We start from the raw sequence: 16,010 nt of genomic DNA on the forward strand, positions 1-16,010 counted from the left end.
GAAAGGGAGTATAATGGTCCCAATGACAGGATAGACTAAAATTACTACTTTCAGAAAGTAAATGCTTCAGGCTAATGTTAACTTTTGCTAGTGTAAGCGTTTTTTAAAAATGAAGTTGAAAAACTCAAAAAAGTAGAAGTTGGCTGGCAAGGAATCTATAGTTAAAAATGAAAAACATTCAAAACTATGATTTATTTAGTCACATAAATTAATGAGTATGTGTTCATACCTTCAAGGTGGTAGGCAGTCTTTTATTGCAGTGAGCTTTCTTCAGCACTCCCCCAATAACTATTTTTTTTAAAACCCAAAATTCACTATGGGTTTGGTCATCTCTTTTGCAGCTAGGATTCACTCACAAAAATGAGTCAGACATTTAAGTGGAATTGAAAAGAAAAAACAGGCAAGCTACTGCATATGGGCACTGTCTAATGAATAAAAATGGCATTAGCAGCTGATATGGACTATTCTGTTATGTCATGGAGCCAAGTAAGCAGATGTTCATACATAATCAATAAACTGGTAAGAGTCAGAGATTGAGTAGTTGGTCTAGGAATCTAAGAGTGTTTTATTGCTGAATTTATTGATGGGGAAGCTTTTGGTTGGCATATATGAAGACTCCATAAAAGTGCAAGTCAAAAATTCACAGAACTGGACAGCAAAACCTGAGTTGAATTGACCATTCAGTGAAGGGCAAGCCTGTCCAATCCAAGTATCTGTTAAATTCAAATATGTCTGAAACCTTACCCTGCCCTACCTACTGAAACCTTATCCTGCTCTTATCTATCAGCATCCATGGTTAAGAATTTAGTCACAAATTAGAGAGTGACTTTACTTTAGTAAATCATATACCATTATTAGTGAACAATGATGACTGCACTTTTGGCATGCATTTGGTGTCTGATTAATAATCAAAGCAGCAGCAGTGAAAATTTACATTCACATAAAAAGAACTTAAATAGGAAAGATGTTAACATAACTACAGAATTTCTAACAATATGAATATATTACCCCTTACTGTAACTATTAGCTATATTTCTGATAAAATTATAGACAGATTTTAGATACTTATTGTATTTAAATGTTCAGTCACATAAGATATGGCTGAGATTTTGGACTGACATAGGCCTAAGATCACCCTCAGCTACAGACATTGGATGATTTTAAGCTAGTCACTTTTTTTAGGTTACATGTTAGAGGATGAGGGAAATGGATAAAGGAACAATAGGCATGCCACTTGAGTGCCTGAAAGAAAGGCAGGATATCAATCCAACAAATAAATAAAGTTGATAACATCAGGTGCAGTAAGAGGGCCATTTTTTCTATTGAAGATTATATTATATATCTTTAGCTGTTAGAGACTGAAGAATAGACTGCAGACTGGTACTACATAGGGGAAAAGAAAAAGGTGAACAAAAGCATGCTTTTGTAACCTTCCTATTCCTCTTCCCATGTCTGCCAGGAAATAGACACAATTAAAACCCAGTTTTTGAATATATATAAAATGTTACATCTGAAAACCATGGTGCCTTTATCTGGTAGAAGCATGTTTTGCATGTATTAAGTAGTATTTCATTGTGACATTTGCATACTGTCCACATGACATAGCTCATAGCTTTTCTAAAAATGTGATGTGTGTGCCTAGTTTGGCTAGGAAACCATTGAAAGATCTTTCCTGGAGATAGTATATTATATGAGTTACAGTCCAAATAGGTCACTTTTCTTTAAATTCAGAGACAGGTCTTTCCTTCATTTTCTAACCTCTTCACAGCTTTGCAAATCATTGGTTTCATTTCCATCCTCCTTCATGGAATTAATTTACTAAAGAACTCTTTCTACTTCCCCAAAGCATTATAAATCAATCTAAATTTTCCCTCTCCCCTTCCCTTTCAAAAATCAGCTGTAAAATACTGAGCCAGTTCCAAAGGCTATGCACCTACCCCCCTCAGGATGTTCCTATTAAAATGGCTTATATTATGTTTATAAAAATATGGGGCAGAAGACAGAAAAGAAATAATACAGACTAAAAACATGGCTAAACATGGTTTGGCCCTCAGATACTTTTTCTACCTAGCCTTTTCCATGATTTCCAAACATATTGATTTTGGGGAGGGGGGAAGGTTAGCATTAAGCACATAGGAAGCCTTCTAATAGTGCAACTCATGTCAAAACTGCTTTCAATTTCTATAAAACAGTGAACACAATTTTAAATTAGGAAAACTGCTATATCCAGCCTCAAAATATATTTTCCCTTGAAGCTACTTTCCCTCAGCAATTTCTCCAAAGTTGACAGTAATCTTTGCTAAGAGGAAAGAATTCTGTGGATGAAATATGTCTTTTTAACAACATATGGCAAGATTATGTACATATTTTCAAAACTTCAAACACTCTTTGAGTATATGGATCATCTTTGAAATGTAGGCCACAAAATAAAATATTATTCTAACTATGTTGAGCATGATTGAAACAGACAATGGAAATTGAAGCACATGCGCTTCCATTGACTTGAAAAAAATTATTAAATGGATTATTTTGTTCTGAATTGTCCTAATTTGTTTACATACTTAGAATATATAGTGTGCTACTACATTCCATTTTATTACATATTTAGCTCACAACAAAGTCTGCTTACCTCATTTTCAAATAGGAAAATTGTGCAAAAAGCAACATCCTAACGTATTAGCTCCAGCTTAGTATCTTGCTGTTATTGCATATTCTGTAATCACATTTCTATATGGCAGTTCTAAATTATGCATCAGCGTGTTTCATGGGAATCTGCCAAGCAGTGGCTTTTAAATTATAGAAAGTTACTTACTCTATAAAGAACAGTCTAGGGCTCTGCTATGCTACGGATTTCAGGCCCTAAAGATTCTTTCCAATATGTGAGTTTGAATGCAGTATCAGTGTGCCACTCTTTAAAGCAACCACAGTTTCCTAGGATCATGTGGCAACTCTGCAATCATTAGAAAAATACAATTGCTTTAAACAAGGGCAAACCTGTGGTGCAATTACCTTTCTGTGCACTTCAAATCATCTTTTTAGAATTGAAAGTGAACTGCTGCTGGGTTTTAGAACAGGGGTGTCAAAATCAATTTCATTGAGAGCCACATCAGGGTTCGGTTTGACATTGGGGGGGCTGGAGTAGGTGTGGCCAGGGGGAACATGGCCACCTCATCACTCATGGGGGGGGGTGTTGAGTGGCCCAAACGCTCTGCCAGCCTGAGCTCCGTTTTCAACTGCAATGGCCTCCTGCAACCCTCTGCCAGCGAAAGCAGAATTTGGGGCCATACATGGCCCTCTCTAGCTCTGTTTTCACTGGCAGAGGTGCCGCTGGCTGGTCCTTCGCTGTTTCCAGGCTGGCCCTGAGGGTCACATCTAAGTACCTTATGGGCCGAATCTGTCCGCGAGCCTTGACACCCCTACTTTAGAACAAGCTCCCACAAAGTAGTCAATATCAATCCACAAGACTTGGTAGGACTGCCATTGGGGATGCTAATATTATGATTCTTAATGCTATTAGTTAAAACAGTATTAAATTATAACATATAATAAATGTTCGGGGAAGGTCGGTGAGTGATCTGAAACTTCATGAAGGTGTTGATGACGAGCAGGAGTTTGGGAACCCCTGCTCTAGAAGAATCTACATTTTTTTAGGTTATGCTAATTTGAATGTGAATCTACTAACTTATGATTAGTGTTAATATTAACATTTTTCAATTAGGAATGACTGTACCTTAAAATGTTAATCATTTTGGACATACTAGTAGAGATTTCATTTGAATTGCTGTTAATAGGGCTATGCCACCTGGCCTAGGGATCTAGTAATGTGGATATGGAATCTGTTAAGTTGGTTATATTATTAAAGAAACTGATTGCACTCATCCATAAATTATGTTTTGTGGTTTTAATACTTTTAATGTTTGCAAAGTTTTTTGTTATGGTTGTTATATTGCACTGTTCTTTTTTAACAGTGTACAATGCCCAAATTCACCTAGATGAGATTGGCAATTATATACATTTAGCAATTAAACAAACAAATAAATAAACTTTATTTGAACCACATAACCACATACTTTATTATGAACCACATAACTTATTATCATGATTTACATTTTAGATTCGAAACCAGCACAATGTGAATGTCATATGAGTACCATAATTAATAACCCAAAGTTTTTTTTTTCATGAAATTTGCTGATGTAGGGACAGGTTTGATTCACTTATTCCATCCTGTGTTAGTAAAAAAAAAAGGGGGGGGTTAAAAACATGTGGGACTTTGAGATCATCTTCTTTTGTTTGACCTAAGGCCTTCTTTGTGGTCCAGAAGATAATGATTGAAGGCGGGAAATAAAAATCATGAAGACCATGGCAAATCACTTTCATAGACTGCCAAAGAAACATAGCAATCTCCCTACATCGTCATAAGGAAAGAAATTCAACTTGATGAAATCTTTAATTTTAGGTATGAACTTTGCTGTTTTACCTTTTTACCTGATACTCCTTTTAATGGAGATTATGCCAATGAACCAAAGACCCAACCACACAGGTAAGACGGGGAAAATAATGTTTCTTCTTGGAAGGCAGCTCCTGTTAAATATTCAAGCATACAAGAAAAGTTTTTCCTTTTTTTAAAAAAAGGGCCATTTTACTTCTCGTTTCAGACCCCTCTCCTGTTTATAAAGCAAAGTAAAACACGCAGCAAAAAGACCATGCTCTTCTGACGTGGAACTTTGTCCCCACTATCCCCAAAAGCTGCTTCCCCCGCCCAAGCAAGCACCCTCCTAACATGCGGGACTGCGAACGGTTGCCAGGAGGCCTGGGGACGATGGGATAGAGAGTCGGCCTCTCCAGCGGCGTCAGGAATCCGCTAGGGGCGGAAAAACGAAAGTAGCAAGCCTATCCCGCCCGGGATTTCGAAGGGAAGAGACTCGCTGCTCGGCCAGCGCAGTGCGTGCGTGAGCGCAGCTTTGCCCAGCCAAATCTGCGGCCAGCGCCGGCGCGGGTGTGAAAAGTCCTCGTGGCCACCGCTGCCGCCGCCTCCCTCTCCCTCCCTTCCTCCCAGCAGGCGCTCCTTCTCTCTCTCTCTCTCTCTCTCTCTCTCTCTCAGTCATCAGTCACTCCGCGCCTGAGTCGAGCCAGCGGCGCCCGGGGAGTCTCCCTCCCTCCCGCCCTTCTTTCTCTGCCTCGCAGACGGAGTCGCCGGCTTGACTTACCCCAGTGACTCCCGCGGTTGCCGGCCTCAGCGATGGCTTCCCACAGCGGGCGGAGAGGCCGGGAGCGGCCGGATCCCGCGGCGGCTGCGGAGGAAGATCTGCCCGTCTACCTGGCGCGCCCGGGCACCGCCGACCAAGTGCCCCGCCAGAAGTATGGCGGGATGTTCTGCAGCGTGGAGGGCGCCTTCGAGAGCAAGACGTTGGACTTCGGGGCTCTCAACGTGGGGCAGCGCGGAGCCCGCCGCGCCCCATCTCGGAACCAGGAACCCCAGCAACAGCAGCAATCGGAGGCGGAGGCAACCCCGAAGGAGCCCCCGGCCGGCGGCGTGGAAATCCTCCCCCCCTCAGGCAAACAGCGGCTGCAAAACCTCGGCCACGAGGATTACAAGGTCAGAGAAGGGGCGGAGGGGGGAACCTCCCCCGGAGGTCTCAGCAAGGGATGGAGGAGGAGGGTGGGTGGCCTTGGAAGCGGGGGTGGGGGGTTAAGAGACGCCGCCTTGCTCCGGATGCCCGCGGGGATGCTCAGGCCGTTTGCCGGGGAGTCAATCCCGCCCTCCCCGGGGTGATGTGCACTAGACGGGAGCGCGAAGAGATTGGCGCGCTCCGCCCCAAAAAGCATCTTTCCGACGACAACGACGACGCGTCCACCTAAAGAGCTGCAAAAAAAGCTTGGGGTGGGGGGAGAGAGAAGAAGAACCCGGGGTCAGATCTGGCCTCGCACTTCTACCGGGCCTGCCCCAAAGTTGTGGCGGTGGCGAAGGGGTGTTTGTATGCGTGCTTAGTGGCGGTTACAAGCAGGGGCAGGGCGCTGTATTTTCCAAGGTTCAATTCTTTCCTCTTGACGCATAAAAAAACCCTAATAGTAACTTAATTATGTACGCCCTGAGGCGTCTTTTATATAAAAGTTTAGCCTTTCCAGGAATCTTGCGGTACAGGGTTGAGTTTTCCTCCTGCAGCGCCTTCAGTGAAATTTCCTGCGGCCCAGGCTTTAATGGTACGGGGGTCACGTGACCCCGGTCTAATTATTCACCCCATCGGCTTGTGAATAAATCCGTTACTCAATACTAGCCGGCCTTATGCTGCGCCTCCTTCCTTATTCTCGCTTACTACCGCAGGATTGGGGTTAACCGACAGAAGTAATAACCGAAGAAAGGCTCTGTTTAACTTCTGTTTCTTTTCAAGAGAAGAAGAAGGCTCTTTTCCCCCTTGCTGTCAGCCTGTAACAAAGTGTGTCAGCGTTTTTTTCAAGTGATTAACTGAAAAGCTGTATGCCGAGTTTCCAAGAATGGTCAAATAACTAACTGCCAGAAGACAGTAGCATAAACTTGGCCAGGCTTGATTATGTTAAAGTCAGGGTTGTTTTTTTCCATAATGAAAATGGGCTTTCTATAATCACAGGCCTGAAAATAAAATCTGAACTCTTGACCTTAGGCTGATATAATTAAAGTGGATTTGATTTAAATATCATACAGTAAGATCAGACTGAGTACTCTGATAGCTTTTTCAGGTGTTGATTGTGGCTCAAATGTATTGCTGGGTATCAGGATTTTGCGGTTCACTTTAAAAAAAAAAGCTATTTTAGTTTTGGCTGTCAGAAAACTGAAAAGTATTCTTAAAACTATTACAAAGACTGAATCATTGCAAGCTGTGCACAGTCATACTATTCAGGTGGACTATAGAGAGCCCAGTGGCCTTAGAAACAGTAGGCTCTATGGTTTCTCTGAATGACCTTTGCTCAGTCCCTCCTCTTTCTCACCTTTTTGACATCAGGGGGGAAAAAGCAGGAAGACTGGAAAAAGAATTTTCTCATCTAAGTCTGGAACTTTCTCTCAGATTTTGGAGTGGAAAATCAAAAGCATTCTATAGTTTCTGGATTGTGGGTTTAAAAAACAGGAAATAAGAGCTCAAATCACTGCAACAGAGGAGTAAAAACCATCCAGCTGGAAGAGAAAAATATTGGATGAAATTGCTTAGGGACAGTATAGTGAAATTAGATCTATTTAGTCAGAAATGGCACAGTTTTTAATTTGGAGATGAGTGTTGTTGTTTTTTAAACAGCCACCATTCCCACAGTTCTTATATTGAGGTTATCTCTTTTTTGCTAAATCTTCTAACAGATAGAATACATTCTAAAGTATTCTGTCTATACTTTACATGGAGGTAGGATATTAGATTCTATCTTATTTACGTAGAGAACCAGTTGATTATGAACAATTAATAGTTTAATAATAAAGGATGAACAGGTAGTATATAAGTTGCTTTTGTTTAGAGATGAGTCAGGGAAAAACCCTGAGTGTTTCCTAGCCAAACAATTATGAAGGCTATCAATGGATTTCTCTGTTTGTTTTATTTATGTGTATGTATTTATAGATTATCTGCTTTTATTTTTCTTATTTTGTCAACTGCCTCTATTAGACTCACCTCCAGGTACTTATATTTCTGTCTGCTTTCCCTACATGGAAATATCCAATTAACCTTTAATTTATTTAAATAGAATGCAAGTATTGTATCATTTCATCACAGAAAAAAATGTAATTATACCGTAGCATTATGGGAAAACTATTTTATTTGAAAATTATAACTTTTTTATAAGGAGCTCAGAGAAACCCATATAGAACTAACAAGAGTTACAAGATTATTGTACCAGGATGAAAAAATAATAAGTATCTGTCACAAATATCTCATGAGGTAGATGGGACAGTAGAAAAATGACTTGTCAGAAGTTACGACGACAGTTTTTTTAGTGGAGGTAGGACTTGAATCTGCCTCTGTTCTTGTTTCAGCACCTTTTTTTACTCCATGTCATTCTTACTTCCAAATATTTGGTGGAAATCAGACTCTCTTTTTTTATTTAATACTTGATAACACTAGCATTTTGAATTGTGTTTGAAAACAAATACCAGCCACTATGATAGTTCTTTAATAAATGAAAAGATAATGCTGTGTTGCACTTGGCTTGTAAATTGTTTCTTTGCTAAATCAGTTGAAGTTTCTGGTAACTTTCCAAAGATAATCATGAATATAACGGTAGTATTCTACAATGATATGTAACATATGTATTCTTATATACTCTTATAAAGATGGAGATGCACTGTTCATTCAACAAAGCCAATTTGTGGTTCAAATTGTAAACTTTCTATAAAATTAAAACTTACCATACAAGCTAGTTGTGTGATTCCATGGGGAAATTAATATATTGAATAAATAAATGGATAACTGAAAAATTCTGGATTGCAATTTGTGTCGTGATTAAAATATATCCTGGAATGTAAAAAAAAATGTAATGGCTATCTGATGATAACATTGACCAAAACTGAAAAAAGAAGAAACAAGAAAACAATTGCCTCAAGTTTGATCATTGAACTAGAATCAGACATGTGATATAATGGCATTATAAAAACACTGATAAACTGGAAGATTGGATGAACTATTTAAATTTTTTACCAGATTATGCATTTAGAATGATATATATGATTTGTAAGCAGCAATGGTCAAGGGACTGGAAAAGATCAAACCTTACCAAAGCAAGATTTTGCAGTCTAGACTTCATTAGTACATAGGATGAAAATTGCCAGATGGATAAGCTTGGGAGGCACATGAGTTTATATTGCTAATATGTGATAGGTAATGGAAACAGCATTATAGTTCCAAAAATATGTATATTTATGCTTTATTGATTATACTAAACATTTGACTTTGTAAATTAAGAGATGTTGTGGATAGCCCTTTAAAATGTTTTAAATTGCCTTATCTACCCAAAGAATCTGTTTCATGACTAGAAACAATTAAAATAGAATATGGAGCTATTCAGGGGTTCAAAATCTGGAAAAAAGAACATCACAGTTGTACACTGTCACCCTCTTTATAAGATTACCTGCAGACACAAGAAATTGAAATCAGAAGTTGTGGAAGAAACACCAGTAGTCTTAGATATGCTGATAATACCATATGATGGCTGAAAACAAGGAACATTTAAGAAATCTCATGTGGGAAGTGGAGAAGTCAGTCTTTCCTCAATATTAAAAAATAAAAGAAATATGTCAACATACAATGCCAAATCAATGCAAATTAGCAAATATATTGTCAAAGTAATAACAAAATTATTTATCTTCCTAGGTTCAAAAATTCATAGAGATTGTGACAGTTATGAAATACATATTTCATACTTGAAAAATAATTTCTGACTGTTTTAGACGAAGTATTAACATATAGACATCATATTGACAGTAAAGCTATGTACAGTCAATTGTTTTTCTTGGTTGTAATAGCTCTAAAAGCAGGACAGAAATATTGAATTAAAATAATGATCTCTTTGAATGATGGGGTTGGAGAACACCTTAGACATCAAGAAGAATAAAGAATCAAATGCTAAATAATGCAGGATGATTCATTTGTTGAAAGCAATAATAATAAAGCTAAACTTTAACAAGTTTGAATACATAATATGAAGGCAAGAATCTTGGTGAATCACTAAAAAGGCCAGGAGGATGACAAAGCTACATACCATCACTGATGAGGCATTCTTGTAAGTATAAGCTTACAAGCATAAGAACTAGTGAAATGTTCCATCATATAACGAGGAATCAGAAATGATAAAATCACTAATCAATACCAATATAGATAATTAGATTTTTTTACACAAAGAAAAAAATTAACAAACATTTGTTATGTTAATATATTTCACAGTAAGGAACAGGATTTGCTTCATAAAAGAGGTGGACTCGGAAGTAAAATTTAGCTCTAGCAAGAGACTAATTGTTTTCATTTAAACTTTTATATAAACTATTTTAAATTGTATTATAGTTCTTTATGTAATACCTTTGTATGTTTCATTTATTGCATAATGATTCTATCCAGAAGAGGTAGTCTAAATCCAATAAATAAATATTTGGAATTATAAGTAATCCATGGCTTAATTGATGTATTGGTCAAAATAAATACAGTATTTAAAGCAGAAGTTCTAAATGTACTTTCCTGTTTATGGAAACAGTGTTATGTTTGAATTGATCCTGGATTATACTGTAAGGAGAACTCTCTTTTTTGTCCTGTTTCATTTTCAGTTGTAGGAATCATAATTCAGACAAAACACAAAAATATCACAAATAGATGTTCTCTAGTTTATTTAAACATCCCCATAGTCAAGAGTAGTGAATTGGGCATTATGCAAAGGATATTTGATTTTTTTTTTCATATTAAGCTATAATTCTGGTTTATCAATCTAAATGAGTAACTGTTAAAAATTGGAATAGTAACTAAAATGCTAGTAAATATTGGAAAACATGACAAAAGTGGAATTATTACATTGAGTGTTGTCTTTTTAGTTATTTCAAAAACAAATCAGAGAAATATATATCCTTCCACATCTGTTTTTGGCCTTTTCTAACTTTATATAATTCTTCTGCACAATATTTTTCCCCCCATGACAGCTGTTTTTATGCTACAAAATGGGTTTATTACAGTTGCAAATTACTTTTTGTAGTATTAAGCACAGGAATGATCCAATTTGTAGAGACAAATTATCTTTGTCAGTAAAACACAATGGTTGCTAAGTATAGCTTTCATTAAAATGAGAATTACTTTATAAATCCATTCTTTTGCCAGTACAGTATCTGTTGCAATTTGCCACACTTACATTGTTCATTAATCATCCAAATATATGATTTTGTCATTTTTCTTTATGTTTGAATTTCACATGCCTATTACTGATAATACAGACTAAACTAAAACTGCAAGAAATAATTTTAATTGCAGAGGCTTGAATAATTTACAGTAGGTCTGTGCAAAGTGGAGATGTCCCCCAAAATGTGTTCCTGCATTGTAACGCTTCTCTTTGGACTGTGAAAGCAGCTTCATCCTTTTTTAAGATTCAACAAACTCCATACACACAAATACCGATAGTGGGAGACAGCCTGGGCAATCCTTGCAAAGGATGTGACTGCTTTAATGTTAGAATAGAGATGATTGATTTGCATAGACATCAGTATGAAGTGTATCTTTCAGAAGCAAGAAATCTAAAGACATACATGGGTTCTTAATTTATGGGAAGAATAATATATGTAATTTTTTATACCAAGAGTGTCCATGGAATGAGGAAGAACAGCTTTGGTCACAGTCTGATTATATTGAAGGAGATTAAATTGAAGGCTTAAAACTGTTAGTTAAATTGTAGTTATTATTTATAAACTATTTTTTTTAATAAGTGGCAGATAGCCACAGGAGCATATGATAATTCATTTTAAGATATTCTATCAGTAATAAATATATATAACCAAATTCTTAGGAATTTTAACATACTGTAAATACCGTATTTTTTGGGAATATAAGACACACCTTTTTCCCTCAAAAAAGAGGCTGAAAATTTGGGTGCGTCTTATACACCGAATACAGCAATTTTTTTGCCTCCCCAAACCCCACCCCCTTTACCAAAATGGACCTGCATAGCAGAAATGAGCAAAAATTGGACAGTTTTTTGCTTAATTTCCCCCCCCCCAGCCCTGAGGAGCACTCTACAAGCCTCCTAAAAGGCTATGCATTCCTTTTTTGGTGGGGGGGGGTCTGTTTTTGTGAAAAGGGTGCTTTTTGGGAGGTCTGCAGAGTGCAAAAACTTTTTTTTAAATTTGCCTCTTCAAAATCTTGGTGCGTCTTATACTCCGGTGCGTCTTATATTACAAAAAATATGGTAGTTTAAAATAGCTAATGTGATTGCTGCACTAAATCTTACAGAAAAATTGATGAGATAGAAAAAAAAGCAGTAATTCCTATGATTCTGAAGTGTGGATAAAAGAGGGGACAGAGCATTCTGTCTTTCTGTCTTATCACACACACAGACAGATACATGCACATATCATCCCCTCACACACAACCCAGATTTCCTTACATTCACCAACATTACTTTCCTAATCTTGGGGTGGGGTGGGGAATTATCTAGTTGGCCATTTCATAGGTACCGAGCCATTTTGCACATGGACAAATCAACCTATCTTGTACTGTGGCCTCACTTCTATGTAAGATATCCTTCAGGATATTTTCTGTTAAATGTAATGGTAGTAAATACGATTCAGGAAGATTATTAGGAAGCAGCTTGAAAAGAAAAGTCCTTTAAGATAGCATCAATCTGGGTAAATGTAATCATAAAATGGCTTAGATTAAACAGATAGTGGATTCAGAATTGCTCAATTATGGAACTGCTCTTTATTTTGTTTACTAGCAAAGAGAAAATAAATATCTGAGAAGCCATTTTATTTTTTTTATTTTTTTGATGGAATGTAAGGAATTCTTATGTTAATTCTCAAGGCATTGAAGTCATGCTTTCAAGATGGTCTTTTGGGAAATAAGATCACCATGTATGAAACACAGGAAGTTATCTGGATTAAATTCCTTGGAAATACAGTGATTTGATGGAAATTTTTGTAAAATTTTTCTATGTAAATTCTAAGCATCAGAACAATTCTATTGTTTTAGAAATAGATGCTGTATTTATTTGTGTTTGACAGAATCAAGATAAAGATACTAATTTTCATTCTTGGATTAGCTATTTGTTTTGTTATGATTTAATAATAGAGGTGAATCTAGAAATCTAGACATCACCTATAGGGGTTGAGTGCTCACTACCTATGAGATATTTTTTGGAAAAATAGACGGATTCAGAAGAGATCTTTATTGAAGATTAAGAAATCTTAAGTTATTAGATAAGGAATTTTTAAACAATATTTAAACACTTCCCTATCTTTACTTGGATAAGAGCAAAACATTTCAGCCCAGTTGTCATGACTCAACTTCCAGACTTCCCTTGAGATAGTTTTAAGTTTTAAAAGCAAACACTATTTCCATGCACCTAGATAAATTGTTAGTGAAAGAAAAACAATTATAATTCCAAAGGCCAAAATATGGAACAATTATACTTTTCTGACAAAACCAGTTTTATTTATGACCAAAAGGCCCAAATATTTTATTAGGAAGGTTGTCTCTAAGGCTATATGCTCATATTTTAGAATTTTAGCTTGTTTAAATTCTTATGTTAAGGAACTTTACATAATTTATGATTCTCTGATACTTTTTGTTTTTGCTGTATGTACCCAGAGGCAATGAAGCAAACATTCAGTGAAAGCAAGGTCATTCTATGCATACCAGCAGGTTTATGTGAAGACATGTAGCACAATCTCATTTTGCCTGTACAAGTGAATTTTCTTAAGTCTTCAGATGTGTTCCTTTTTTATCAACTAGATTACGAGTGTCAAACTTGCCGCCTCATGTTGTTATCACTTGGTTTCACAATGTTTTTCGCATTTGCGGAGCTGGGGTAGGCGTGGCTTGCATGTGATGCATCCGGCCCACGGACCACCAGTTTGACACCTCTGAGCTAGATTATTTCTTGTGCCCTTGCATTCAGTAGTTTGTGTTTTAAGCCACTACTCATGACAGATATTGAGAGCAAAGAGAATCTGATTAATATTAGGAATTAAACATTTATAGGGGGATTGTTTATCTTCTGTCAATCATGATTAATAATAATCATAATAATAATTTATACTTGTAGAAGGATTCTGAAGTTGTAGCTATACTGATCCCTTCAATGAGAAAGGAAGGGAATGTTTGCATGTTGATATTTTAATAAATACATTGTTACAGTACTTAATTAGACTTATGATTTTGCTTTTGATTGATTATGAATCGTTTTAGATTTCCATCAAGAGTGAGTTTTTTTCAATCCTTACTACTGATAATGTTTGAATGTTGAATGAATGTTTATTTCATTTGTATGCCGCCCTTTTCCCCCGAGGGGGACTCAGGGCGGCTCACAACTCAAACAAGGGAAGGGGGATACAGACAATTAGGCAACAACACAAAACAATACATAATTTAAAAAGCGCAACAATCATACCATTCGAGATAGGGGCACGGTTGTCGGAACAGCCAGGTTTTAAGGGCTTTGCGGAAGGCCTGGAGGGTGGTGAGGGTGCGAATCTCCACAGGGAGTTCGTTCCAGAGGGTCGGAGCAGCCACAGAGAAGGCTCTCCTCCGGGTAGTCGCCAGTCGACACTGGCCAGCGGATGGAATTCGGAGGAGGCCTAATCTGTGGATCTAATCGGTCTGGTGGAGGTAATTGGCAGCAGGCGGTCTCTCAAGTAAACATTGGATGGCTGACTTTTGGACAAATCAACTTGATTTTTTAAAAATTTGATACAGTTAGTGGATAGAAATACCCCAGGCCCCTATATACACGTACATAGGTATCTTTCCCCATCCATTTCAGTTTTAGAACTAACTAGATTTCGTATTCCCCCTCAACTCCTGCTATGCTGCTTTATCAGGGCTTGTTCATACTTGCTCAGAGTGTGGATGCCAGAGTATCACAAAAGAGGAGCCGTCATAGAAATCACCTATTGCATTACCCTTATCATGCCTGAATAAACAAAATCCTCCACCCTTGTATGCTGCCCCGGCTGGACTCAGTTCATTGCCTAGGCAGAAAAGAGAGTTGGTTTTTCGTACTGCAAACCCTGAGGAGAAAGTGGACAGAGACCACCCAAGTGAAGATTGATTATATGGTCACACCTGAGGCTTGGAAGACTTACTGAGATTGTTGGCACATGGGCAGGAGAATAAAACTCAGGCTACTGCTGCTGCCAAATCAGAAGTTGTCTTTTTGGAAAGATGTTTTATTTTGAACAATATTTTTGAAATCTTGGCTTGGATTGGTGAAATTGGTGATGTTCCCTGAGTACTCAGGAGACTGGGGAGAACTTAAACAGGTCCTCTACATCTTTGGAGAGTTCAGTTTGCTTTCTGTTACTCACTAGTCAGTTCCTCAACTATCTGAAGCTCTCATTGCTAATAGTCTTTGATCTCTCCACAACAATGTGTTGAATGCTTTATTTTTTATACATTAGTAGATGTTGGAGATGGAGTGGCAGAACCTGAGGGGGGGGGAGTTTAAAAAGAGATTAGCCTAGAATCCCTTTTTGGCCACAAGCCGACTAAGTCCAACTGTCCTTGAATTCCATGAGTCTTTATCTAACCTCCAAACAGATGCTAACCGTTAGTTGAGAAGATTCCTGTGCATAGGTTGTTTAGCAATAAATTGGTTTAATTGGTCCTTCATGTGGACCTAGTTTTTTCTTCCTGACTGTAGCTGTCACCATTCCTTCTAATAGTGGTCAGGTACGTTGAGATTTGAGTTAGCAAGAAGTTGTATGGCAGTATACCAGAGTGTATGGCTATGATAATTATGGGATGAAGAATGAGGTTGCTAATAAAATCTATTTTAAGATTCACACCTCATATAATATTTGAATTCTTTCTCTGGGGAATTTCACTGACAATTATATAGTAAATGGTCATATTTGACTTCCTAACCATTTCCATAGAAAAACTTTGTTATAAGCTGTCAAAAACTGCTCATTTACCAATTAGGGAGATGGGTTAGGTGCCTTGTATGAAACTGCTCTTCAAATGTGATGATTCTTTGGTTTTTTAAATTTTTAATCAGATTTTAATGAGATTCAGTCTATGCACATGATATAATTTCTAAATTGAGGGTAAGTGTTGCTAATTGAAGTTGTCACTACAGTAGTTTCAAATTCAGGGAAATTTACTACCAGTGATTAAAATGGGGTAAATGGCATACATTTAAAAAATTTGTACATATGGAGGGAGAAGACAGTACAATTGCTATATATAGGTGGAAAGAAGAATGACCTAAAGAGACTCTCAAAATATCTAGTCTTTTTCCTGGACATAAATTGAGAAAACGAGGAAATATTGGATGTTGTTCCTAACCACTCAAGCTGCTGCGGACCT

The 16,010-nt window shown here is 37.4% G+C and overlaps 1 protein-coding gene and 1 long non-coding RNA gene across 3 annotated transcripts in view; one reads left to right on the forward strand and one right to left on the reverse strand.

Annotated features, from left to right (window-relative positions):
- LOC116503659 overlaps nt 1-5,298 on the reverse strand; it is a 27,829-nt gene extending 22,531 nt beyond the window's left edge. For both annotated transcript variants that reach the window (XR_004254728.1, XR_004254727.1), the window contains exons 1-2: nt 5,211-5,298; nt 4,481-4,584 (exon numbers count right to left, since the gene is read on the reverse strand). This is a non-coding gene — a long non-coding RNA (uncharacterized LOC116503659). The remainder of the gene's footprint in view (nt 1-4,480; nt 4,585-5,210) is intronic.
- The window catches only part of DPYSL3 (dihydropyrimidinase like 3), a 73,083-nt gene continuing 61,964 nt past the window's right edge, over nt 4,892-16,010 (forward strand). The window contains exon 1 of the mRNA XM_032210215.1: nt 4,892-5,599. Within this exon, the coding sequence (XP_032066106.1) occupies nt 5,243-5,599 (357 nt within the window). The 5' untranslated portion in view covers nt 4,892-5,242. The remainder of the gene's footprint in view (nt 5,600-16,010) is intronic.

Source organism: Thamnophis elegans, chromosome 2, assembly GCF_009769535.1.
Source record: "Thamnophis elegans isolate rThaEle1 chromosome 2, rThaEle1.pri, whole genome shotgun sequence".
Lineage (NCBI taxonomy): Eukaryota > Metazoa > Chordata > Lepidosauria > Squamata > Colubridae > Thamnophis > Thamnophis elegans.